Source organism: Lutra lutra, chromosome 4, assembly GCF_902655055.1.
Source record: "Lutra lutra chromosome 4, mLutLut1.2, whole genome shotgun sequence".
Classification (NCBI taxonomy): domain Eukaryota; kingdom Metazoa; phylum Chordata; class Mammalia; order Carnivora; family Mustelidae; genus Lutra; species Lutra lutra.
The window spans coordinates 151,956,054-151,981,914 of NC_062281.1; the positions used below are offsets into that span (position 1 = coordinate 151,956,054).

Here is a 25,861-nt window from a genome sequence, read left to right on the forward strand (position 1 = left end):
TGTCCAGTGTGCAGAGCTTTCGAGAGCACCGTTACTGCGGGTCAGGGTCCGTGGGAAATGCTGCCGTCTGAGCAGCTCCCCGCCCCCCACCCCAGTGCGGCTCTGTGGAGCTTCAGGAAGGGGAGGTGGGCAGAGGAGACCCTGGCCTCCCCCAGCACAGCTTCTCTGGGGCGTTGGGGAAAATCACCTCTGAACCAGTTGGGTGTAACATGGATGGTGTTTTCCCTCAAGGTCTGGCAGACCCAGATGATTCCGCCACCTCCTGACTAGCTCTGGAACCTGGGTTGTTTGCTTAGCTTTCGTGCCTCAGTGTACTCCTCTGTCAAGTGGAGACAGTCACTTTTGCAAGGCCTTTGCCACATTTCATCTCTAGACCCTGCTTTCTCCATAAAGATTGGAATTAGATAGTATCTACTTATTTCTCAATCTCTGTGGTTCCATTTGAAAGAAGTTTGAACTACCCCCCCTAGCACTACAAGGAAAGATGGGAAGCCCTCAGGGACAAACCTACGCCCTTGTTACTTTGGCGTTCAAAGGGGGGTGGGGGGATGGGAAACACCAGCCACCAGTACTCCAGGCCTGTGGGTAGCAGCTGCCCTCCGAAGCAGCCTCCCATGGCTCTGAAGGACTCTCCACGTTAGGTTTTGATTTGTAAAATGGTTAGCTTGGAAAAACCATGCCCCAAACACCAAATTATCTCTGGGCATGGAAGCTTTGAGACAAGGTTAAGGCATGTTAGTGATTAATGCAGATTCTAATAAGAAAAACCCACAGCATATATAAGCATACGTGATGCTTTTCTAACCCTGAGTCTGGCCGAAGCCCCAGAGAACCACATCTGGACCAGCCCTGTGCCTCCACAGTCAGGGGTCGAGGATGACTTGGCTTTCTGGATAAGATGCCAACACCCGCGCAGGACCCAATCTGTGGGCCTACCTGGTGTTGCTTGTGTTGTCTCAGGCCCTCTGCTACCTCCCAGGGCTACTAACATGAATCAGACCTGGCCCCAACCCTCAAGGAGCTCAACGTGGCTTCAGCACTCGGCACATCAGCCCATGTTTAGGGGGTGACTGATAGACCCAGTGGCATGCTAGGGGTGGGGACATAGACATTGGTAAGTCACAGGCACAGGCCTTGGGGAGTTCAGCCTAGTCTCAGGGAGCAAGTAGACGATGACAGCAGCTTGGTACACTGTGCGGGGTGGGGATAGGGGCAGGTGTAGGTCCTTACGGAAACTTAGAGTCATGGCACCCAGGCCAGCCTGGAGCGGCAGGTGGCGGAAGCTGGGGAAGGCTGCCCGTAGGGTGAAGATGGGCGGATCAGAAGAACCGCCTGCGTGCAGGTGAAGAGGAGGGCGGCGCTTTGCAAACTGCAGGTTTTCAGTTCCGTCCGGCTGTGGTGGCCGGTAGGAAGCAGTGGGTGGAGGGTGCATTGAGAACTGAGGGGGCTTTCGGGACCAGCTGCCCCAGCCCCTCCTCCTGCAGCTCCATCAGGCAGCAGTAAGCTGGTGGCGAGGCCTTTCCTTTGCCACTGCGCCTCCCTCTCTGAACGGGCACCATGCCCCCTTGCCTTCTTCAGAGTGCTGTGTCAGAAGCCTTCCCTGGCCCCTCCTGCAGTACTCCCTAACTCCCTTTGCAGCCTCATTCCCCTCTCCCCCCACCCATTTCTAGGCATCTGATATTAATATTCATTTCTCTACCAGATAAAGTGTCAGCTTCATGAGGGGGACGTTTTTGTCTCTTGATTCCCCATTGTATCCCACTGCTCCAAACAGGATCTGACCCTTAGCTAGGTATGCAGTGAATATTTGATGAGTGAATGAATGAATGACTTCATCGCGGGCCTTGGATATCCCCAAGCTGTGCTCTTTCTCATTCCAGTTAGAACTGTGTTCATCCCCTCATCCCTGAACTGATCGCTGGGAAAGGACTTGGGGGATGTAGGAAAGGCCTTTACCGCCTCTTTGCCAAACCATTGACATATTGACTCTTTACTGGGGTGCCCGTGGGAACTGTTTATGTGTCAAAGGGTTTATCGGATACCAAGGAAACCGGGAAGTATCTGTCCGCTGACAGCCATGTTCCCTGGCCTGTGGCTGTTAGTCATTGAGGTTTTGTTCAGCATGTTTAGAATCCTGGAGCGGTGGGGTCTGGTATGCCCACGAGACATGCCCACAGATTTTGGGAGTGTCTGGTGAAACCCCTTACAGGGACAAAATTGTGGTTTCTACAGAGAATAAACCACCATGTCAGATATAGATGTTTTCCCTTGTCTTTCCCCTGCCTATATCCATCTATCATCCATCTACCCATCCGTCAGTCCGTCTGTCCACCCATCTTTCCGGCACTTTCTGAGCCAGACCTTGTTTGAGCACCTGGGGACACCAAATGACCTCCTGTTTGGTGTGGAAGGTCTGAAAAGTAAATAGTCTCAGAGCAGGTGGAGTGGGTCTCTGACTCGGGTGGACTGAGGCACGGGGCCTGAGGAGGGGGCTGCTCACTCCACTAGGAGGGACACTGACTGCACAGTTCACAGGTTCTCTAGTTGATAATCAGGGCAGAGATTCTAATACTTTGACTATTAGAAAAGCTACACTTGAATTTTAGACGTGGGCCTTATAAAAGTATGTGACAGGTGAATTCCAGGAGCATGTGTTTCCAGATATGCACTATAGGCCATCCTTTAGTCCCCAACAGCCCCGTGGTCCCCTCACATTGCTTTTCTCCTTAGACAGAAGTCCAGTACAATAAGCTAATACTTGCTGTGCAGAGCCCGAATTTCCTCTAATTCCTCGCTAAGGAAGCCAGGTTCTGTGATTAGAGCTTAGACTTAGAAAAAGACACATCTTACTCAGTGTAAATCCTGCATCATGTCACTTGAGCAAGTGACATGGCCTTTTGGGCTTGATCTCTTCATCTGTAAAATGGACAGAATGTGTCTACCCAGTAGGATGGCCATGATAATTGCAGGGAAGGTCATGTGAAGCGTCTGGAACAATGTCTGGAACAGGGCTCAACACACTGGTAGTTTCTTTTTCTCCCCCTGATCGTGACAGGAAGCAAGAGCTGATTCCCTCCCGAAGGAGGAGAAAAGCCCACTAAAAATTCTTCTTTTGTCCTGAAGGCTGTTGAATAGCTTCCCAGAGAGAAATCCCAGCTCTGCCCCACGTAGACAAGTCACCAGGCACATGAACCAGAGCCAAGCTTGAACTGTGGTGGAGATGAGAGAAGGGAGAAAGTTTCTCCCTGTGGGTGTCAGTGATCTGGACAAACTTCCAGGAAGAGAGCAGGCAGGGACAGAGGAAGGACAAAAGCCTCCTTTTCTCTCTGAGCGGAGCAGTCCCAAGAGCAATGGAAATGAAGTGAGAGGACAGTACGGACCTGTTTCGCCAGTATGCAAATCATGTAATGAAACACAAATGACTTAGCAAGAACCCAGTGTGACTCACCCCACATCTGACTGCTGGTTCAGACCAGAGGAGCTGGCGTGAGTTCAGCCAGACCTCTCTAAGAGGTTTTGTTGGAATTCCACAGGACCCCAGTTTTGAAGCTAGGACTAGGAAAGAGGAGAGAACTCCATTTATGGAGTGAGTTCCCTGTGCTCAGGACTTTCACATACATCATTTTGGGAATGGGGGATCATGGGCAGGGCATACAGCTTTCTGTTGTAACCTTCCTGTCTACAGTCAGCATTTTATTTTAGCAATTGGAAGAAAAATCTTAGTATAAGAATGAGATTTCATTTTTTAATTTTAACATTTTTTTTTTCAGGAAGGGAGCTTAACTTTATTCGTGTTGGCTGTCTTTTCACAATTTTGAGCAGAATAGGTGCTCTCAACAGGCGTTTGTTTTTTAAATGAATGAATCTCATTACATAAGAGGAAGCAGAACTTCAGAGGACAGTGACTTGTTTAGGGTCCTTTAGGTGGCATGGAACAGAGAAAAGATTCAAATTTAGTTTTGCTCTGATTGCAAATCAGACCCTTTTCTGCGATGTCACACGGGTGCTTAGAAGTGGATTCCCCCAGCCCAGAGACCTTCAGGCAGCTGGGGAAGTAAAGACAGATAAGTCTTGACCTCTATGAGAGGTCACAGCAATTCAGCCTTTATGGTTTTGTCCAGTTCTGCTTACCATTTTCCTAACCACCCTTTTGCAGGATGCCTAGGACTTCCCAGAAGCCCCTGCAGAAATTCTGAGTCCCAGCAAGTCTCCTTACTATTTGGTCTGGGACATGGGCCACAGTATCATTGTGGTCAGGAGTGTGACTTCCTCTGGTGAAATGGGAACGAATGCAGTCGCCTGCCCCTTGTCCTGTCCCCTGGTGCAGGTTTCCAAGGCAGGAGGGTGCTCCAGAAAGTTCTCTCTGGTGATGGTGAGGCCCAGGCCTCTAGTATGGAGAGCCTCACGAGAACTGGGCTATGAACCAGCAAAAGCCAATCCATTTAGCAGTAGGATGGGTGGGGCACAGAAGAACTTACTCGATCCTTTGGTCAACCTCAAAGTCCGTTGTGGCCATCTTCTCAGATGAGAAGTAGGCACCACGTGGAGGGTCATTGCCCAATCTTTGCTTTAGTAATCTACTTGTTTTAGTGAAATCAACCACAGCCATTGAGTAAATCTCATTCACCAAGGCAAAGGGTGATAGGATTTCTAAAGAGCCCATTGAGTGCCTGGTCCTGGGAGTCCCTTTGATCCTGGCAACCCGGAGAGGGAGACACTCTTGTACCTGTTTCTCAGATGAGAAGTTGAGGGACCACCCACTTAGGAAGTGGTAGCGTTGGGGCCGTTTCACCCCCAGATTCACCCTCTTCTTGCTGCTCTGCTTTGCCCTGAAGCCCCAGCTGCAGACGCCGGCTGAGGTCAATCCTGAGACCCTGAGCTGGGATCGATGTGTTTGTTACTGACTGTAGCAAGGAGCAAGCTTCAGTGGGGGCTGACTGTTCCACATCTGACTGCTTCCCCAAGGCATTCTTTTCCCAAGGCCCCTCTCCTTTCTCATTCATAAGCACTCCTTTCCTGAAGCTCTTCTGATGACTGTTCTCTTCCTCTCTCCCCAAGTTCCTCTCCTGTATTTATTTATTTATTTTCTTTCCTTAAGCTCCAGCCTTAAGTATCTGAGTCAGTGGAAGGGGAGATGTGTGCCATGTCCGGTCGGGAAACCCACCCTTCCTCTGCCCCACCCTGACTGCCAAGGTCCATGACCTAACCTCTATACAGAGGGGCGGGGAGGAGTTGGAGGATTTTAAATGAGCATTTTCTGAGGATCTGCAGATTATTTGTGAGAAAACCAAAGGCTCAGTGAGGTTTTTCTGATGAGCACCTGGCGTTCTTTCTGTCCCCGACCTGGCAAACGGATGGTTGTTTTTTTGGTTTTTTGTTTTAAGATTTTATTTATTTATTTGACAGACAGAGTTCACAAGTAGGCAGAGAGGCAGACAGAGTGGGAGGGGGAAGCAGGCTCCCCGCCGAGCAGAGAGCCCAAATCCTGGGCTCGATCCCAGGACCCCGGGATCACAACTAGAGACGAAGGCAGAGGCTTTAACCCACTGAGCCACCCAGGCGCCCCGGATGGTTGCTTTTTGCCCCAAGACTTGTGTTAAGTGGGAGCTACGCCAGCGTCATCCCATCCCCACTCCTTGAAGGAAAGGATCTTTTGATTCTCCATTACAGAATCTACTGCTGGCTCATTTCTGCACAAACGAGGGCGTGCAGACCTTTGACCTGCAGGTTATTTGTTATGGTACTGATGGCCTTGCTTAAAATCATGTAATTTTTCACCATTTGCTTGTAATAACATTTCCCAATTGTGATTCAGCAGGTAGCTACCCTGTAAACGTCAATAAGTATTGTTGGTGATGAAAGTAAGGATTTCCTATGGAGCATTTACCATCTTGTTAAAAGACTCTTAGTATTCCACGGACTATGGTTTGGGAAAGACTGACCTACTAAGTAAAAGTCAGGTTCCTTAGTTTGATATCCACACCCTTCCTGAGCCCCCCCTTTGCCTCTGTAGCTCTGTGGCTCATCAGCCCCCCCATCCCCACCCTGTACACCCTCTTCAGCTGTACCGAAAGCTGTGAGGTTCTCCAGAACTCTGGCTTCTAAGCGGTTGCTCTGCCTAGATACACACCCCTCCCCACTGTCCCCTCAACTCCTAGCAAAAGCAGATGCATCTTTAGGACTTAAGCCAAGTGTCCCTTCCCCTTAGTAACTGACCTTGGTTTCAGAATTTTCTTCATAATTCCTAGGAAGCCTGTAAGTGCCCTTGCTCATGTTCGTGGATTCCCCCCAACGAATGAATGCTCTGTAGGGCAGGAATTATGGCTTCCCATTTCTGTGTCCTTAGCATCTGTTGGAGTCCCGGGCTTATTTGTGTTTCTTTTCTGGCTAGTTGTATGGTTTGGGCCTTTTAGGTTATTCCTAGCAGAATTTCTTTCAAGTCTTTTTCTCCAAATCTTTTTAAGATGTCCCTAGGATTCGGATGGGATTTACCTATCAACTTTATGAGCTTACAAGCTGAGTATTTATAAATAAAAATTCTAGCTGTCTATTCAACGTGTCCTTTATGTCCCTTACTTCAGAAAGGGTCCTGTGTAGTTTGTGGTAGGGTGATTACTGTTTATCAAATCACCTTGGCTGCTGCGAGTATTTTACCTCTTCTTTTAGATTTTTAACTGGTTATATTTTACATACAAGAAACTGTCGATCTTTATTGCTTGTTTAGCAGCTAACCTCAGTGCATTCTTTATTATTATTTTTCATTTTTTATTCTTAGATTGCCCAAGAATGCATTCGTAGACTTTCATCATGATTATAAAGTTGTCTGCTGTTGTGTAGGCCTGGGTTTTGAAACTGTCTTCCCCTTAGTTGAGAATTCAGAGCTCGGCAGTCTTCCCTCACTGGCAAGGGTGGCTCCGGAAACTTCCACTTGTCTTTCTACTCAAGTCCAGCCACTGGCTAGCTCCATCCTGTCCTCCAGAGGGAAGGTGTTCCTTTGTCTCAGGAAGGGCTGAGCCCAGCCTCTGCCGCTGTCCCAGGTCTATCTTGGGGCCATCGGCTCCTCCCCTCCACTCTCTTCCCCTTTCTCCTGGTCTCCCCCAGTGCCTGCCTTTGATTTGTTGTCGGAAGTTCCCCTTGTCCAGTTGCCTTTTCCCCCTCATTTCCCAAGTTCCCACAGGAACCTGGGAAGTAGATTGTGCCCAGAGGTTAGAACGGAAACTGCAGCAAGATAACTCTGAGGGACAATGCTCAGTTGACGTCATTTCAACTTCTTTGCTTCGGCCAGAGGTGGTTTTTTTGTTCTTCCATTTTTCTTCAGGTTACTCTCCTACCCCACCCAGCCCAGTGTCTGTCAGCCTCTGTGTGAAAGCTCTCTGGCATTGTCTGCTTGCTTTATGTGTTTCCTTATATTTGAACTCAAAAATCCATAGCTGGGAGTGGTGACTTAGAAACTTGTTCTTTGGTAGAGGTGCTTTCTGTTGAATTAGAAACATCCCTTTTTGACTGTCACGAGAACCTCCTCTATCAGTCCTGCATTTCTTTCCAAGATGGTCCTAAGCAATAAGTAGCATATAGACGGCACCATGCTAGTGTCCAGGGAAACACACAAATGCAGTGCATGAGTCGTCAAGGATTGCAGAAGAGAGACCTATACTCCTCTGGTTACTGTGCTTTCATTAGTTTAACCATGAAGAAGATGAAAGGGAACACACGTTCATGAAGTGTCTAGAATGTGCCGGGCAGTGGGCTCTAGGGCATTCTTTGGCTCTTCTCATTTTTTGTACTTTTTGTTTTTGTATGGGGACTAAGGCTCCAGGTTTGAGTAACTTGAGGTCATATCCAAGTCGAATGCTCTTTACACACCATGTCACCAAAGGTCTAGATGGTTCCATTGAGTGGAAACAGAGTGGGTCTCGACCTGGTCTTCTAATGCACTTAGTGTCTGTTCCTTTTCTTTCCCCTCTCCAGCTGTACCTGCAGGCCCGCTTCACTTGGCGAGGGGCCCGCCTGCTCCGGCCCCTCCTGCAGTTCACCCTGATCATGATGGCCTTTTACACAGGACTGTCGCGTGTGTCTGACCACAAGCACCATCCCAGTGATGTGCTGGCGGGATTTGCTCAAGGAGCCCTGGTGGCCTGCTGCATAGTGAGTAGCATCTTGTTCTTGGTCCACAAGCAAAGCCCCAGATGGCTTGCTTGTTCCATGTTTCCAGCCCGGTGACCAAAACTAGCAAGCTCTCAATTCTTTTCTCTTCATGGTGTATCAAGGGTCCCCTCACCCCAAGACCCCTTCAGTAAAAGGACGATACTTTCTGTTTCCTTCCAGCCTGTGAGTTTTCCTTCGGCAGAATCTAAAAGTCCTCTTCTCTCTAACCATGGCTCATAAAACGTTGCAGCTGAATGAGATCTTATGTCCACCTTGCTGACTTTACTGATGAAAACATTTAGGGTTTGAGGGGGGAAGAAACTTGCCCCAGGTCACATGTCAAGTGACTAGCAGAGTCTGGGTCCCTGACTCATTTGGTGCTCACGTGCTGCTTTGGTGGACACTTAAAATTCACTAGAACTCAGCTTCTTGGAAACTTCTCCCCTTCCCACTGTGACCTTAGGGTGACTTGGTCAAAGTCTAAACTTGGTGCTGGCTAGAGAAGAGGGGTTTGGTCAAGGCCGAGCCCTACCCTGGCTAGCCTGAAGGGCCTTGTCCACCAAGAGAAGGGCCTAGAGAATGGCCTTGGGATGGGCCAGGTTCTCGTTTGCCCCAGGTGACCAGGTTACCCTTTTCTCACATTTCACTCCTGCCTCTCGGTGAGTGCAGCATGAGGCAGCTCACTTCCGTATGCCTCCGTCTCCTCAAGAATCTGTTTTTCTCACCTGCGAAATTTTGTGGGGCTTATTCAGCAAATGCCAAGAGCACCTGCTCTGACCCCGTGCCTTCCCGGGCCCCACTCAGGGGAGCTCATGCCAGGCCCGTGGGAATTCCAGGGCTCAGTAATGGCTGGGTGTTTAGGCACCACACATGTGGGTTGTGTTGTTTGTATCACCCTTGCCCCACCCACTATAGGACTCATGAACAATCCAGAGATCTAGACGAGCCCCCGGCCTTTCCTCCTTTCTGAGCCTGGCCGTGGCCCTGTGTCTCCCGACGATAGCCTCTCCCAGTCTCCTCTGCTGGTGTCTGTCGCCCTGTGCTGAGGTTGCTGATGTGTCTCTCCCCTGAGACTGTCAAGTTGCCCGGGGACAGGGACCATAGGTGAAACGTACATGTTGCTCTCCCTGCCTTCACCATTTAGGGAATCTAGCTCAGAATAAGTAAACGTGTTTTTTAATCAACAAAAAGTAGGGGTCAGTGGGTGGCTGTCTTCCTTGTGAACACTACAAGGGACATTCTCTTGAAGGCAGAGGATGAGTAAGGCAGGGCGCTTGCTCTCAAGGAAACCCCAGTCTAGTGGCTTGCACCGCCAGCCAGGACAGGAGTTAGAATGCAGCAGGGGGCCTCACAGAGACACCCACAGGATGCCTGGGGGAGAGGGGCTGATGCGGGGTGCAGCAGGAATGGAGGGAGGGGGCAGGGGCCCGGGGCTACCAGAGTGGGCACCACGCAGACACGCAGAAAGTCGCATCTGAGCTGCGTGCCAAGGGACCGCCTGTTTCGATGGTTTTATTCATTACTTTCTTTCTTCTTCTTTTTCTTTTTTTTTCAGTCAAGGCTAAGGGGAGAGAAATTGTGGGAGCAAACCGTTAATGAGAACAGCTGTCACTGGCTTTTTAATGGGCAGGGACAACAGGGGTCGGGTGTTTGCAGGGAAGGGTCAGCCTTTGCTGACTGGGCCCTTCTGAACTGTGCTCTCGGCAGGCAGACGGCCTGCTGCTGCGTTTCCTTTTCCGTGCTCGGCTGCCTTAGTTCGAGTCTCCTGCACCCCCAATTTAAAAAGGTGCTGGGGGTCCTTCCTTGCTGTCCTCTTGCATATCCCGTTGCACTCTCCATGGGCAGTGAGATGGTGTCCAGGAGGACCAGGGTTTTTTTTCAAGGAGGGAAGTGACGGGTCTGACTTTTATCCTCTTTGGCTCTGGCTGACTGTAGCACAGGATAGGAATTTGGTAGTAGTGATTGTAAAGCCCCTCGGAGAGATAAGCCAAGTCGTCCAAGGTCAGAACTGGTCGATGGCTGCCCCCACAAGCCCCCTGACTCTAGACCTTGGCCATGTGCACTGGGCAAGGGAGGATGGTCGCTGGAGCTGAAGGGCAGCCAGAGGCAACCTGAGGCAGAACAGCATAGACACCTGCTTCAGGAGTGTCGTTTAAGGGTGTCACAGGGCCCTTCCCTACCCTTTGGGCTGATCTGGTCATTGCTTTGGGTTGATTTATTTATTTATTTTAAAAAGATTTTGTTTATTTATTTGACACAGAACACAAGCAGGGGGAGCAGGAGAGGGAGAGGGAGAAGCAGGTTCCCCGCTGAGTAAGGAGCCCAATGTGGGACTCGAGCCCAGGACCTTGGGATCATGACCTGAGCCAAAGGCAGATGCTCAACTGACTGAGCCACCGAGGCTCTGGTCATTGCTTCAAGTTTTTCTGTTTTGTTTTGTTTTGTTTTAAGAGTTTATTTATTTGAGAGAGAGAGAAAGAGAGAGAGTGAGCACAAGCAAGGGGAGTGGTAGAGGGTGAGGGAGAAGCAGATTCCCCGCTGAGTAGGCAGCCCAATGTGGGGCTGATGTGTGCCAGGACCCTGGGTTTATGACCTGAGCCAAAGTCGGGTACTCAAACAACTAAGCCACCCAGGTTCTTACCATCGCTTTGAGTTTAAGAGCCTGTTTGACAATGTAAGGACGTTTGGAAAAGAATGATAAATATCTTTCCCTGTCTTTTGCCTACTTAGCTGGGAATACATGATGGCAGGGGTTTGGTCTTATTTACCATTTTTCTCCAAAATGCCTAACACCCAGCCCGGTACTCAGGAGCTCGTGGTCCTGACAGGCTTGGCATCCCAGCGCTGAGCCATCCACTTCACGGATGACATCAGAGGGGCCAGGGTAAGACACCGTGCCGAGTTAGCCCAAGAGCTCAAGAGTGCTCACCTTGGAGGAGGGAAGCCAGTGGGTGATTGCCCATCGCCAGAGCTGTTGTTCTGGCTTTGAGTGTGAGGAAGACAACCAAAGTTCAACCCTGGCCTGAGCTGGAGAGGGGTCTGGGCAATCCAGAGGCCTTGTGAGCACCCTGTGTTCACTGGAAGAGGGGGTAGGTGGCAGGCTATGGCCCCACAGGTGGTACAGTGCCTCAGGTGCTCTCTTGGAGTGGTGCAGCGTGGCGTTTGCAGCCTAGGCCAAAGTCCGTGGCCTCCCTTCCATTTGGGTCTTGTGGCAGAAACTCCCCGTCAAGAACCAAGGCTGGCTGTCCCAGTGAATCCCAGGAAAAGCCCAGCGCTCATCTCTGAATGTGGCTGTACTGATGGATATGGATATGGATATGGATACTGATGGACACGGAGCATGGGGTGTGTCTCCTGGGGTTGGTGAGGGACACCTGGAGGAGGCAGCATAGGATGGTATCAGGCCGCTGCCTGGGTGCCAGGAACCCCGGAATCCCTTTCTCCCTCTGCCCCATCACCGAGCCGGGCTTCACTGGACTCCCCATCACCTTAACAGAGAAGTAATATTCGCAAACACGTATTGAGAGCTCTGTGTGTCGCCCATGATAAGCCCTTTTCACAGATCATCCTCAGTCCCTTGAAAATGCTGTCCTACCCTGTAGCCATGATTGTCCTCTCTAAAGAGATGAGGAAGGGACAAGAAGGATTGAGTACCATGAAGAGAAGATAGAGGAGCCAGGGTTGTCCGCAGGCATTCGACAAGGGCCAGCAAGAGCCGGCACTGTGAGATCCAAGGGCCTGAAGGGTCTGGTCTCCTCTCTGCACCCCTCACACCTCCAAGCACACCAGACTTCTCACCATTTCCCACCCCCTGAGCGCCCGTCTTCAATGGCGGCCCCCCTTTGACAGAGCATGGCTCTGGTTTCACCCCATCGCTGGTGGAACCTTCTGTGTTTCTCATATTGTTGCTGCAACAGTTACCTCAAACTACAGTGGCTTAAAACAACACAAATTTACTTTCTTGCAGTTCTTGAGTTTGGAATTACAAAATAGATCTCACCGGACTACGATCAAGGTATTGGCAGGCTATGTTCCTTCTGGAGGCTCGAGGGAGAGTTTGTTTCTTTGACTTTCCTAGCTCCTGGAGGCTGCCTGCATTCTTTAGCCAATGGCCCCTTCCTCCCTCTTCAGATCTTTCTTTCATTTTCTCTGGCCTCTGCTTCCATCACCACATCTTCTGAGATTCCGACTCTCTGCCTCCCTCTTACGGCTCTGTGACTCACTGGGTCTGCCTGGTTAATCCAGGGGAATCTGCCCATCTTGAGGTCTTTAACTTCGTTGCATCCGTAAAGCCTGTTTGGCCATAGAAGGTGACATAATGGCCAGTCCTGGGGATTAGGACACATACATCTTCAGGGGTCCGTTGTTCGTCTACCACACCTTCTCCTCCCTCTTCCCTGAAGACAGAATTGTCTTTCTCCTCCTGCTCCCTTGACCCTTTGTGTGATTTTCCTGCTGTGGCCTTCAGCCTGGTTTTATTGTGTGGTTGCCTGCCCAAATGTCTGTCTCCCCAGCTAGAGAACCACTGTCTTATTAGCAGAACCCATGGCTTCACCTTCTGCGGATTCGTCCTCAGGCTTAGTGAGGGGTGGACACCATAGATGCTTGATTAGCTGAGGTTAAAGAATGAGTCATGAATGAGCTTCTGACCCCAGGCCAGACACTTCCCCTTGGAGCCTGGTTTCCTCATCTGGGCAAATGCGTGTTGCAGGCCCCTCTGTGACCTTCTTCCACAGAAGTTCAGAGGCATAGCTGACTTTGTAGTAACTAAGCTTGACCTCCCTTCTCAGATGGACCCATCTCCCTGCAGTGTCTGTGAAGGGGGCCTCTCTCTGGGGATGGGGACTTGTCTATAAGTCCCCAGTGGGTACAGGGTATCACCCTAGAATGTTGGCTGAGTCACTGGAGAGCCTTGGGCAACAGGTTGTGACAGCGAAGCACTTTCACCCAGGTCTGTGGAGACTAAGCCTTATCCTAGCAAGCACATGTGTCTAGACAGAAACCACGTGTCAAGCAGGAGCTGACTCAGTTTCCTCTCCCCATTGTTCACTCAAACCCTTTCCAAAGAGGAAAGATGATGGCACTCGTCACAGAGAGCCTCTGTGGTGTCAGGGACTGAACAAAAACGTGGGCACCTAGGGCCGGATAGGCCTGTGCACTGATGTTCATCTTCATGTACATGGACGGAGGTGGAGAGATCCAGAGGCACGTGGACAGACCCAGTAAGACCCAGACTCATAGACAGCCCTCCTCTCTCTCTCTCTCTCTCTCACAGGCACTGAGGAGCTCAGACACGCCAGACAGACAGGCCAATGCAAACACAGGCACATACTGGCCCTCATAGTCCCCCTCCTGCCTATCTACACACACACACACACACACACACACACACACACACACACACACACACACACACCCAGTCATCCCTACCAACAACATTGGAGTTCTACAGCTGGGCTTAGCTGACCCACCCCTGGAGTAACCCAGGGACTCAGACGAGGCAACAAACATCAGTTCATTTCCTGTCTGGTGACAACTTGCCTATCTGGTCACCTCCTCCCTGACCCTCTCGCAGATGGCAAATTACGGGGCCCTGGGAGGGGTCAGGGCAGGGCCAGGCCGCCATTGCTGTGGGCTCTGCAGAGGAAGCAGCTGCTGTCGAATGTCATAAACACACAGCAGAGTCTTTCCTGGTTTTCCTCTTCCCTGGGGGTGTAGCTCGGCTAGCGGTTGCTCTTTTGTGTGCTGCTGTCTTCCTCCAGGATGTAGGGAAGGGCGAGGGTGTTCTTTGTCTCTGCCCCAGTGAGGTGACCTTGGGAGAGCAGACAAGCAAGAACAGAAGTGTGAAGAAGAGCTCCGTAGTGACACCCCTTCAAGAGCAAATGGGTGCAGAGAGGGTGTGACATGCCCAAGGACACACAGTGGCAGAGCTGGGACCAGATCCTGGCCCTCCTAATCCTATCTCACCAGACTAAGACTGTGAACTCTAAACGTGCTTGGTCTATGTCAGGAATCTGAGATCTCCTTCTCTAAGGGAAGATTCCCATCTATTCCCATTGGATTTATCCCACTGCTGCCCGGGCACAGGACAATGGATGAAATGACCTTGCGAGTCTCTTTTTGGCCCAGCAAAAAGTCTAGGTCTTTGCCCAGTAGGCCCTGGGGCTGACCTTGCCTCCCAGGGGCCCCTACTCTTGTGTGGGTACGGGTGCCAAGACTGTGGATATGGGACAGAGAAGGAAGCAAAAGTGGGGACAAACGTTGACCCCAACAGATGATGAATCTGTCCTCCACCCTCAGCAGTGTCCTTCTCAATTCCCCTTTCTCATTGCGCTGCTGAGATGAGTGGGACGAATGATGAGGCAGAGACTCCAGGAGGGGAGTCTCACTAGCCATCTGCTAATTAGGCATACTGTGCACATCACTTCCTCTCAGCCACCTTTCCCCCATGTGTGATATGGGGATAGTAGCTCCTCCCACAGTCTTTGGACTGAGGATTCAGTGAATTAAAGATGCTCATGCTTGGCCCGTGCAACCCAGCTGGAATGTGTCATGGGGAAGGTACTATATTTTGTCTTCAAGATTTGGAGATAAGAAGAGCTGGTCCTTAAAGAGCTTTCATGCGGAGCTTTCCCAGACTTGACCGTGATCCATGATAAGAAAAACATTTTCCATCATAAGCCAGTAGAGGCACCGACACATAACTGAAACGTTTCACCAGATAAGACTTACCCTCACTGTGTGTGAGACATTCTAGTATTTTTTTACTCAACCCTTAAAAAAGCAGTCAGTGGATTTTATAACTTACTAATGACTTATGCCATGTAGTTTGAAAAACACTGATCTACTGGGGACCATGGGGACACATGAGAGGGGATAGTTGGTTCTTCCTGAGGGTGGTGGAAGGCTAGAAAGAATTCTTTGAGATGGAACCTTGATGAGGGGACATTTTCTATGAGCTGCAAAAGAGAAGGAAAGGCATTTCACATAGGAGGAATGTTCCAGAGACACAGGGATGGAAAAGAACAGTGAGAATACAGTGTGTCTTCTGATCCTAGAAAGCATCATTTGTAGGACTTCTGGGAGTGAGGGCCCTGCCTCTTTCCAGCCTCTATCATCCTTTTGTATGGTGTTCCTGAGCGCTGGCTCCTGCTGGAACTAGCACCCCACTAGCAGAGCTGTCAGCCCGGTGCTCCCCCTTCTCAGAAACCCTCTTTCATCATAACCTAGAAGTGCCTTCCCAGAAGGCCCCAGACAGCCACCGATCACTCTCCTCCTCCACAACGGCCCCCACCCTCTCTCTGCTGCTCCGAGCCCTCCTTCTTTTTGTGGGACTAACTTCCTCCACATCCCTCAGTAGCAAGGATGGCCATGAATCATGGTAACCGAGGCAGCATTTGAATGACCCTTGATGGATAGGAAGTGTTTTCACATAAATTCTTCCATGGAAACCTGACAATAACTATGGGAAGGTGAATTTTTAAATAATGTTTGCACTCAAGTATAGGGCAGATCCATCATCTGAAGTCACAAAACTCTTCGCTTTGGATAAATTCAAGCCCTGAGAAGAGTGTGGCTTGGCCTGGGTGACACAGCAGGAGCAGTTTGGGGACCAGATCCTGCTGTCTGACTCTGAACGAGACACTCTTTCCACCCTGTCAAGTTCCCTCACAGATAGACCAGGAAATTATTCAACAGTGGTGCTGGCAGGTTCCCAGTGCCAAAAGCCACTGGAGGCCCTTTTTTGAGGTCAGAAGTGATGACTGCAATTGGGTCACTCTCATTTAGTCAAAAGACAGGGCTTGCCCAGGATGGCTTTTCTTTAAACAACACTTACCCTTAGGGCATGAGGGTGAGCCAGGTCCCGAGGCTTTCTCCTACAGAGAAAATGATTCCTTTAATCTAGGAGATTGTTTGTTATGATAGAGCAGAATGCCAAAAGGAAATCCAGGGGCCAAGGCATGGGGGATGTCTGCAAAAGGAGCAGCACAGGGGTGCCTGGCTGGCTCAGTCGTTGGAGCCTGGGACTCTTGATCTCAAGGCTGTAGGTTTGAGCCTCAGGTTGGGTGTAGAGATTCCTTAAAAATAAAGTCTTAAAAAAAAAAGTGGGGCGGGGAGCAGCACATGGTCTCTATCCTCGCATCTGGGTGGATTCAAATTTATTGAGGGCTATAGTTCCTGGGCTCTGAGTAGTTCATGGGTTTGAGTAGGTCATAGTCTAAAGTGGAAATTTGTTGCAGCATTATGCCTGAAAACCTATGCCTAGTGCTAAGATGGCAGGTCTTTGAAAGTTGCGTGGGTAGCAAAGAGAAGATACGGGCAGCTTGGGGAAGGTATCTCAGAATCCAGTGTACAGATAAAGGAGCGGCTCTCAAAGCAGTTGCAAGATGTGGAAGACGTTCAGCCACTCAATAGCAGAGGTCGTGTTTGAGCCCATCTGCTCATCTGTACCCAGTGTCCAGTGGTTCTCCTCACTGGAGTCTGTGTAGCAGACACCTACAGGATCTCTAAATGCCTGTTCCAGGCCACACTCCCGGTAGGTTGCCGGTGGGCCCGGGCCTCTGCTTTTTCAAGAGGCCGCCAGCTGATTCTGAAATAATGCTCTGAGGATGACACTCTGAGAAATACTAGAATGGACAACTTGCCGTTTTCTTCTGGTTGTAAGATTCCAACATTCTTCTCCTTTTCTATTTATCTGCCCCGAGCTGGCATCTAAGCTCACCTGGGGGGCGGGGGGGGGTGGTGGGCAGGCTTCTAAAAACCTCAATGTCTGAGGATGTGATTGCTCTTTTCAAGGCATTCACTTACACATTCTCAGAAGTCGACACACGCAAGGACCCCAGGAACACGTAAAGAACAATTTTGTCACCATAAGCAACTCTTAACAACATGACCTTCCGCATCTGCTGAGCTGGCCATTCGCAGCAGCGGGAGTGGAAACCTGGCAGTAGACCAGGATGCTTGTTCCTGGCCGCCTTGGTTCTTGGTGAGCTCCAGCCAGGCAGTACCCCAGCAGCACTGGACTGTGTGGGCTCCCGGGGGTTTGGCGTCTCTTGGAGCCAGTAAGTGCCAGCGACAGAACATCAACGGCATCTTCCTTTTTGATTGTGCTGACTCATTCCCCAAAATGGCCTCAGAAATTACAGGACCTAGCGATCAGATTCTATCTGCCTTCTGGAAAACTCCCACCTGCCTATGGTCTTCCTGTCTGGCTTGACTTCTACCTGTTGGCTTATAATTCTGATTCATTCCTCTCTCCCTCTTTCTCTCCTTTTCCTTCTTTCCTAGCGCCTTCTCTTGTTTGTTGCCTTCCCCGACAAAGGGCGGGGGAGGAGAAGTGACATTGTATGGATAGGCACTGAACACACAAGCCAGTGACAGGGCCCCAGGCACGTTGTCATGCTTATGTCTTTTGTTATAACACGTCCTTAGAGTAATGCTTGGAGGTGGGTACTGGGTCTCTCATTTAGGTATTTTACTGAAAATGGCAGAGCCTGGGTTTGAAGGCTAGTCTGTCTTGCTCTAGTGGGCAGAGCTGGTTGCAAGCCTGCGATAGTCCAGTAAAGACAGCCATTGTTGGCAAGGAGACTCCCTGTATGCTTCTTACCCCCTCATAACCGTGAATGGCGTTTCTCGCCTCGGATTGCCTTGTTTGCATGTAGTCTTGCTCTCACTTAAAGGACCCCACCATCCTGATGGCTTGGGTCCCATCAGGTCACCTTGCACCCTTAGGTCACAGAATAGCCTGCCATTCTGACTCAGGAGAAGGTCAGAACCACTTCCCCAAGATACTGCAAGAGGGACCTTGAATATTCGAAGGTGGAGGAAAGCAGAGCTGGAATTTCCTTCCCTAGTAGACCTTAAGAGGTTTGGTGGGAACAAGTGCAAAGATTTCTAGAGTTAATGCAGAACTCGAAAGGAAAGTACCACCTCCCCTGTGCACATAACCACTTACACGGGTACACAGCATCTCTGTCAACCGCAGTCCATTCTCAATGGCTCAGAAAACTGTGTCTTCTTGGCCTGTACCACAACCATGCCGTGGACTCATCCTCCCCGAGATGCTGCAGGACCTACCTGGCGCCCTTGCCTTCAGGTTCCCCGTGCCCTTTTTGACTGCTTCTGCCTATCAGCTACTGTCTTCTCACCATGCTTCTTGCCCATAAACGCCTAGACAGCGGCTCCTGAGGCCCTCCAGGATAAGGTCCGAATTCCTTAACCTGTCCTGGGAGGCTTCTTGAGACCTGGCTCTCTCGTCTTCAGCTTTACTGACCGCTTGGCCGAAGCCAGACTGAGCTTCCTTCCTGAAGCTCCTGAACATGCTGTCCCCTCTCCTGTGCTCCTCTGCCTGGAGCAACATTCCTGGCGTTCACCACCTGCTAACTCGTACTTACCCTTATCGAGCTCAGCTCAAATACACCTTTCTTAGGGGAAGCCTTGTAAAGCCTCCTCCTGTCCGCTTCAGTCTGGGTTAGATGCCACGTTCTCTGCGCGACTTCAACACCCCGGCTTCCCTCTGTCATGATCTTTAACACTGCATTGTAGCTGTCTGTTTGCCGGGATCTCTCCCTCATTGCCCTGCGAGCTTTTGGAGGGCAAAGGACTCTTATGTGTATTTGTCTTTCTAATCTCAGGGCTTGGCACAGAGCAGATGTTCGGTGTGAAAAAAGCAATTTATAAAATGCAAAGAATCAGAGAAATGGAATTGAAGGCAAATGCTTCGGGCAGCGTAAGCAAGAGCTGATCTTGCTGCTTAGGGTGTAGATTTCTGGTTGCCGACACTGTCATTTATTACCTACTGCGCTCTTTCCTACAGAGAGATCTGTGGACCAGGGCTGTGGGCTGAGAGCGGTTCCCTAGACATCAGATAGCTACCTCTCCACCTGGGCCTCTGGGTTTTCTTTTTGGGTGGAGATCACCTTCTGCAGGAAATGGAACTGCTCCTAGCGAAGTTTTCACTTCTGCTAGTCCTTTTTGTGTTCTGCTGTTCAGGCGTTAGAAAGACTGAGCCCTGTTTTGAGTCCTGACAGGATTGGGTTTCATGATCCCAAAAAAGTGTTTGTGTAAGCTCAAGCCGCGCTGAAAGCGAAATGCAGCTTAAAGGGGGATTCTGCCGGACCTCACTCAACTTTTCATCCCGCTGCCTGGCTGTATACATGCAGGGTATGAGTGTGTGGTGCCCCACAAGTCCAGGGCATTTGCCTGTGCCCATCAGATGGAAGGCTAGAGTGCTTGCTTCCAGTAGAGAGCAGTTTAGAAATTCAACAACAAACACGGAGCCCCTCCTGTGGGCAAGGGCCAATGCTAAGTGTTATGGGTGATGTGGGATCATTAGGGCCCGGATTCCATCCCCAAGAGGCCTCCCATCTAGGGAGAAAGGCTGACAAGCAAGGTCACATGAGGGGCTTGACTTACTCAAGGTCCGTTAGGTCTTTACTTTGGGGCCCAGAGCATTACAGAAAGGAACATTTTTTTTTAAAAGATTTTATTTATTTACTTGACAGAGATCACAAGTAGGCAGAGAGGCACAGAGAGAGAGAGAGAGAGGAGGAAGCAGGCTCCCTGCCGAGCAGAGAGCCTGACGTGGGGCCTGATCCCAGGACCCTAAGATCATGACCTGAGCCGAAGGCAGAGGATCAACCCATTGAGCCACCCAGGCGCCCCGAAAGGAACATTTTGTTATTGAACTATATTCCAGACTCAGGTTTAGGTCTCCTCGAGTACATTATTGCCTTGAACCTCGATATTATCCCCATCTTGCAGCTGGGAAACAGAAACTTTAACAGGCAATAGATACGAGCTCTGAAAATTAAACTGGGAAATGAGCCAGTAGATGAAGGCGGTGTCAGAATCTTGAAGGGAAGACGTTGATGGGGGCTGGCAGACTGCCCCCTGCTGTGTTTGTCTTCAGCAGGTGGAGTGAAGCTGGGAGAAAGATCTCTGAGAAACGGGGAGCAGTAAGAGACCTTATTTGGTGAGGCCAGCTGCTGGGCAGGATCAAGTGCAGCTGGGAGTCAGCCATGGTGGGGTTAATTGAAGACACCCTCAAAGACAAAGTTAAGGAGGAAGGGAGGGTAGTTTCCCGGTAGAGGTGGGGACACTGACTCTGTACCTGTCAGCCAAGAGTTGAAAGTTTGTCTCCGCGTTTAACTTTAATTGTGTTCCTTAGTATTTCCTCATCCCAGGAGCACTTGAAAGCCTCTTCTCCAGATGTGTATAAAGGATCCCCGGCCCAGGGGCCTAGAACCTCCCAGCAGGGTTGGGTCCAAATCTTTTCTTGCCTTGGCTCTTAGTTCTTTCACTGTTGATACCTCCTTGGAAAGGAAAGGGACAGAAGGCTTCATTTTTTTCCTTTGTAAAATGGAGTAGCTCTTGGACTGCAAATGTTTGAGTAGGTGATCTGTGACCTGGGTACAAAATGCAAAAGGTGTCACAGTTTTGTCGTGGCTGGTGAGTCTCTGCTTCCCGTTTGTCTTCTAGTCATTTGAGCTCCTGAATAACCGTCATCGCCAGTTTCTTGCTGTGATTTTTGGGGCCCTTTTGTTGATTGCTGTATTTCTCCAGAAAGGACATTTTGGAAATTGGTTCAGCAGGTGATCCAAGTCCCTATGATGGCCAGGCCTTGGCTGCTCCAAACCTTGGTGTTGACAAAGTCTTATTAAATTAAGAACGTCACTTGCCAGCCTATACTGTGTTGAAGTCACAGTACCATCACCATTAGTGAGCGCATGACCCGCTGCAGGACAAGGATATCTTAATCCAGAAAGCTGCTAGACATAAGGAAATTGTTAAGGGTGTTCTAGTCTCCATTCTGAAACCTGGGCATGTGTTTCCTATTAAAGGATGTGACTGATAGCTGCCTCTTATGGTTTACTCAATAGAAACTCCTGTTGCTGAGTGGCTGAAAAGGATGCCTGCATGTTTATTTTGCCATCTAATACAAAGCACAAAGTTTTCTTACTATACCAACTCATCAAGTTCTTGAATCTGTCGTCATCGACTGATTGAGACAGGAACTACGCATGAGCCATCCCCGTAGCCCTACATGTTGGATGTTCAGTGAATGTTCCTCAGTGATTCTAAGACTGTGTGAGGTCTTGTTCACAAGGAGGAAGGACGTTGGGAAGGAGCGATAGGAGTTTTCATTGACCTCTCCCCCGGGTTAGTTGCTGACTCTCCCTCAGCCACAAAACCCCAGCTCCTTCACCCCCATCAAATTGTTGAACACTCTGGACTTTCAGGAAAACATGGTCACAACTGCTTCCTTCTCCAGTCCTGCTGATAGGAATTCATGTTGGCTGATCTCTTGTGGTCAACACCCTAGATTTCTTTATGGGGAAAGGGAAAGTATCATGGATTAATGAATGTGACTAATTACGACTTGCTTCCTTGTTTAAGAACTTATTTTTCATCGCTATTTATTTGCCTTGAGAAATTAAGGAAATAGGGTTTCGGATATGGAACACTGGACTGAGGGTCCAGAGAACTGAGTTCTACTCCTGCCACAGCTGTGCAATCTGGGGCATGTCACTGTCCTTCCCTGGGCTTCAGTTTCTCTAGCTGTAGAACACAAGTTGGAATATATTATATATGTGATCTTTATGTGATCCTTCCTTATTCAAAGTTCTACGGTTTGGGGTCCCCTTTTCCCAAAGTCTGTGCTCCTGTGACCTTCCCTTTGCCTATCCCCAGACCCCAGACCCCAGATTTCTGATTCGGATGTCTGATTTTGTGCTTCTAGGTTTTCTTTGTGTCCGACCTCTTCAAGACCAAGACGACACTCTCCCTGCCTCCCTCGGCTCTCCGGAAGGAAATCCTTTCACCTGTGGATGTTATTGACAGGAACAATCACCACAACATGGTGTAGGTGCCGCCCACCTCCTGAGCTGTTTTATGAAATGACTGCTGACAGCAAGTTCTTGCTGCTCTTCAATCTCATCAGACAGTAGAATGTAGGGAAAAACTTTTTGCCCAACCGATTTTAAAAAGGAAAAAAAAAAGTCTTACTTTGTGGCCTTCCAAAATAGGTAGCGTTCACCTATGTGGAAACAACAGCAAATTAACACCAAGTGCCGAAATCCTGGATGTGCAATTGGTTTAAGTGTTCATGTTCTAGTGAACACGGGCTTGTTCTGGAACAAACACTAAAAAATGATTTGCGTAGAGTCTGCCGATCACCCTTGCGACCCGAGGAATCCCAGGCCTGTGAGAAAAAGCTCAAATTCCCATTGTAGCACACAATGCCAGAAATAGCACTGAATCAAGAAAATAGCCATGGGGGGGCTCCTCTCTCGTGTCTCTCTGTCCACACCACTCTATTCTGTACTGTGACTTCGGTTCGGGAAGTTAAATCTAAGGAAGGAGCAGGTTTTCTACGCCAGGTGATTCGATCCTGAGTCCCAGCTCCCAGCCCTGAGGCCTCAGCCCTCACTCCCCTGGCCCACAGTCCAGCAACCACAGCCCCTCACATTGGTGATTAGGAGACTCTTTGTGGATGAGTGAATTTCGCAAATAGCACAATTTCAGAAGAGCTCGAGGGTGCTGGCCCTCCTTTGTCTTCTTTTGCTGCGTCCTGCTGTCGTGGGGGACCGTCAGCTACGGGAGGCCGCTGTTGTGTTCACCAGTCACCCAGCACCTGCACGCCCTCGGATAATAGTTAGCTTCCGTCACTGCTTTCTCCCTCGAGGCCCTTGCTGTGTGCCCGCCAGGGTTTCCCGGGAGGGTCCGGACACGAGCCAAGGCGTGCTCTGCCGCCAGCTGATGGAAAGCAGCCTTATGCACAAGAGACATGGGAGTGAAGGGGCAAGAATGAAAAAAACCCACCAAGCTTTTGGCTACTCGAAGTCAGAATGAGCCAGAGTAGCAGACAGTCTCACGCCTGAGAGGCTACCCTTCCAGATCTCGGAGCTGACGAGGGTCTCTGTGGGTGCTGCTCTTGCTAAGCTGTGTAAAGCACTATTGTCTTGGGGTTGATCTCTAGGGCAGTTCTTGGTAGGTTCTGCTGGGCAGAACACATGGGTTAAATCTCCGTAGAGTTTTTCTCATCCTCTATCCGTAAGTGTCCTTCCAAGCAAGGCCTCGCTCTAGGCAGTAGACAGGGATCCTTTCTACTGAACCTTGGAGGAAAGGAGGAAGGAAGAAAGGCTTTCTGATCACGGATGCAGACCTTTCAAAGGGCTAAGTGTAACCACATGGATCAACCACGCGCATAGCCTTACTACAGAAGCCGTCCTTTCATTTCAACTCCTAGCAAGCTATGATTTTTATATATAAATATTATATAAATAATGTATAAAACATTAAAAGTTAACTATGTAAGATATTATTTCTGAAACAATTTTAGCTATATCCACTATGATTATAAACTGTGTCTCGACCTGTGTTATTTACATTAGCTGCTTAAAAAAGCATTGAGTTATTTTTTTTTAATATCAACTAAAATACCGTAGTTCTGTGGTAGACGTTGTTTTACAATGAAAGAAATAACTACAACTAGAGAAAACTGTATAAAAACATTAAAGTGTCAGTATTTTTGTAAGGTTCCATTTTGTAAAGAGAATAATATTCAAAGACTTTTGTAGAATACAAAGTGAAAACTTGTATCTGCGAAACTATACTTGTATTAAATGTGCTTTTTAAATAAAAGCTCATAACACAACTAATGAAGGAGTTGGAATCCTAGAATGTTCGAGGGACGTGTTGTCTCCGGTGTGTGGTAGGAAGAAGGGGGACTGTGGGCGATCTGAGGTCTTTGAATAGGCCAGCCTCACCTCAGGGCACCACTACCAGATCCTTCCAATGGGAAATATGGTGGCCATTGGACTGCCATAGCTGTCTGAGCTGCTCTTTCATCTCTGAAAGCCTGTTTGCCCAGCAAGGCTCTGCCTCTGCTCTGTCTCGGACCCTTCTAAAGAGCTTTTGTATTCTAAAGGGGTTTTGTCGGGAGGGAGGAGCTGTGGGCCCCCCAAAGGCAGATAAGGAGCAGTGCTCCAGATAATGTGTGCTTGGGGAGCTCCCAAGGGAGCCCTTTATACATCAAAGGAAGGAGGGTGGAGGGCGCTCCAGGGAAAATGGCAGCTGACCCTTGCTTTCTCTCCTGGTGCCTGCCCAGCCGAGAGAAGAGCGGGGAACCTAGAAATTTCTCCTTCAACACGCACCTGTGTGCCAGGCACTTCTGCCTGTTTGTCACTTTTGATCTCAATGGCAGTTCTTATTTTGAGAAATGAGGAATACGAAGGAATGCAAAGATCAAACGACTTGTCTAAGATCCTGGAGGAGTCAGCTGCCGGCCGGGACTTGTATTCATTTCCTATTGCTGCTGCAACGAGTTATCACAAACGTAGTGGCTTAAAACAGCCCAGATTTATTATCTGGCAGTTTGGAAGGCCCTAGGGCAGAAGCTGTTTCCTGGTCTTTTCCAGCCTCTCGAGACCATCCATATACCTTGGTTTGTGGCCTTCTTTAGTCATTAGCAAAGGCAGCAGCGCTGGGCCAAGTCCTGCTCACTCTTGTCTCTGTATCTCCGTTTCTTCCACCTCTTCCACATTTAGGCCCTGGTGATTATATTGGGCCCACCTTTTCTACCTATGTTAAGGTCAGCTGATTAGTAACCTTCATTCCAAGTCCTCCTTAATTCCCCCTTGCATGGTGCAGAGCAGATACGTAGTCCCTAGGGATCGCAACATGGACAACTTAGGGGAAGCGAGGGTCATACTGCCTACCACAGTTCACCCTCCAGGCCACAAAGATTCATATCCAGCCCACACGCGAAATACTTTCACTGGATCCCAACATCACACAAGGTTTCAACGCGCGGCATCAGCTCGAATCCAAAATCTTACCTAATTTTGAACTTCAGAGTCTCAGATCTCATCATTGAAACGAGATCATCTAAAACAGGTAAAGATGAGGTGCGGGGTTGAATCCTTTCTGAGGCATAATTGCCCTCTATCAGTAAGTCTGTGAAACAAGTCAGCTGCTCCCCAAATTCAGTGAGGGGATAGGCGCAGAATAACAGACATTCTTCTTCAAAAGAGAAAATGGACAGAAAAAAAGAAGCCATGGTTAGCACACAATTTCAAAATCCAACCAGGCAAACTTCATTTGATTTCAGGCTACGGGAATAAGCCCATGTGGCTCGTAGCTCCTGCCACCCAGATCAGTCAGCTCTTCACTTCTAGACAAGCCCGCTCAGGCCCTGATATTAGCTCAGCACTTTCCCAGCATTTTCCTGTAAGCAGAAATGCTTCATTGGGCCCCAGGATGCAGCCAGGGCAATCCTTGAGGTCAGAATCCAAATCTTCCTTACAAATCGAGGGGAACAAAGGTCCAGATAGACAAAATAACTTGCTGGGGGAAGGGGATAAAGGAGGACACACAGCAAGTGAGAGGAGGGACTGGGAGACCAATCCCCAAGTGTCCCATACTGCTAATCCTCCAGTCTTCCCATCACAACTTTCCAGTAGCACTGGACAGACTCAGCTGGTCTCAAGAAGAAATAATCCCATTTCCTGAAGACTTAAGGAGAGGCGGAGCCATGCCATAGTACAGACAACTCTGGGATTCATGTCCAAACCATTTCAATTACTTGTCGATTAGGATTAATTACCTACTGTGTCCCGAGCACTAGCAAACACATAAGATAAGACTGTGGATTAAAGGAACCGGATGTCAGTTTTAAGGAGTTTATAGGCTAGAGGAGAATGTATAAAATCAA

General features: G+C 49.4%; 1 protein-coding gene across 1 annotated transcript in view; it reads left to right on the plus strand.

Annotated features, from left to right (window-relative positions):
- PLPP3 (phospholipid phosphatase 3) overlaps positions 1-23,807 on the plus strand; it is an 84,263-nt gene extending 60,456 nt beyond the window's left edge. The window contains exons 5-6 of the mRNA XM_047725990.1: positions 7,969-8,145; positions 21,887-23,807. Of these exons, the coding sequence (XP_047581946.1) occupies positions 7,969-8,145; positions 21,887-22,012 (303 nt within the window). The 3' untranslated portion in view covers positions 22,013-23,807. The remainder of the gene's footprint in view (positions 1-7,968; positions 8,146-21,886) is intronic.
- Positions 23,808-25,861: the final 2,054 nt, after the last annotated feature.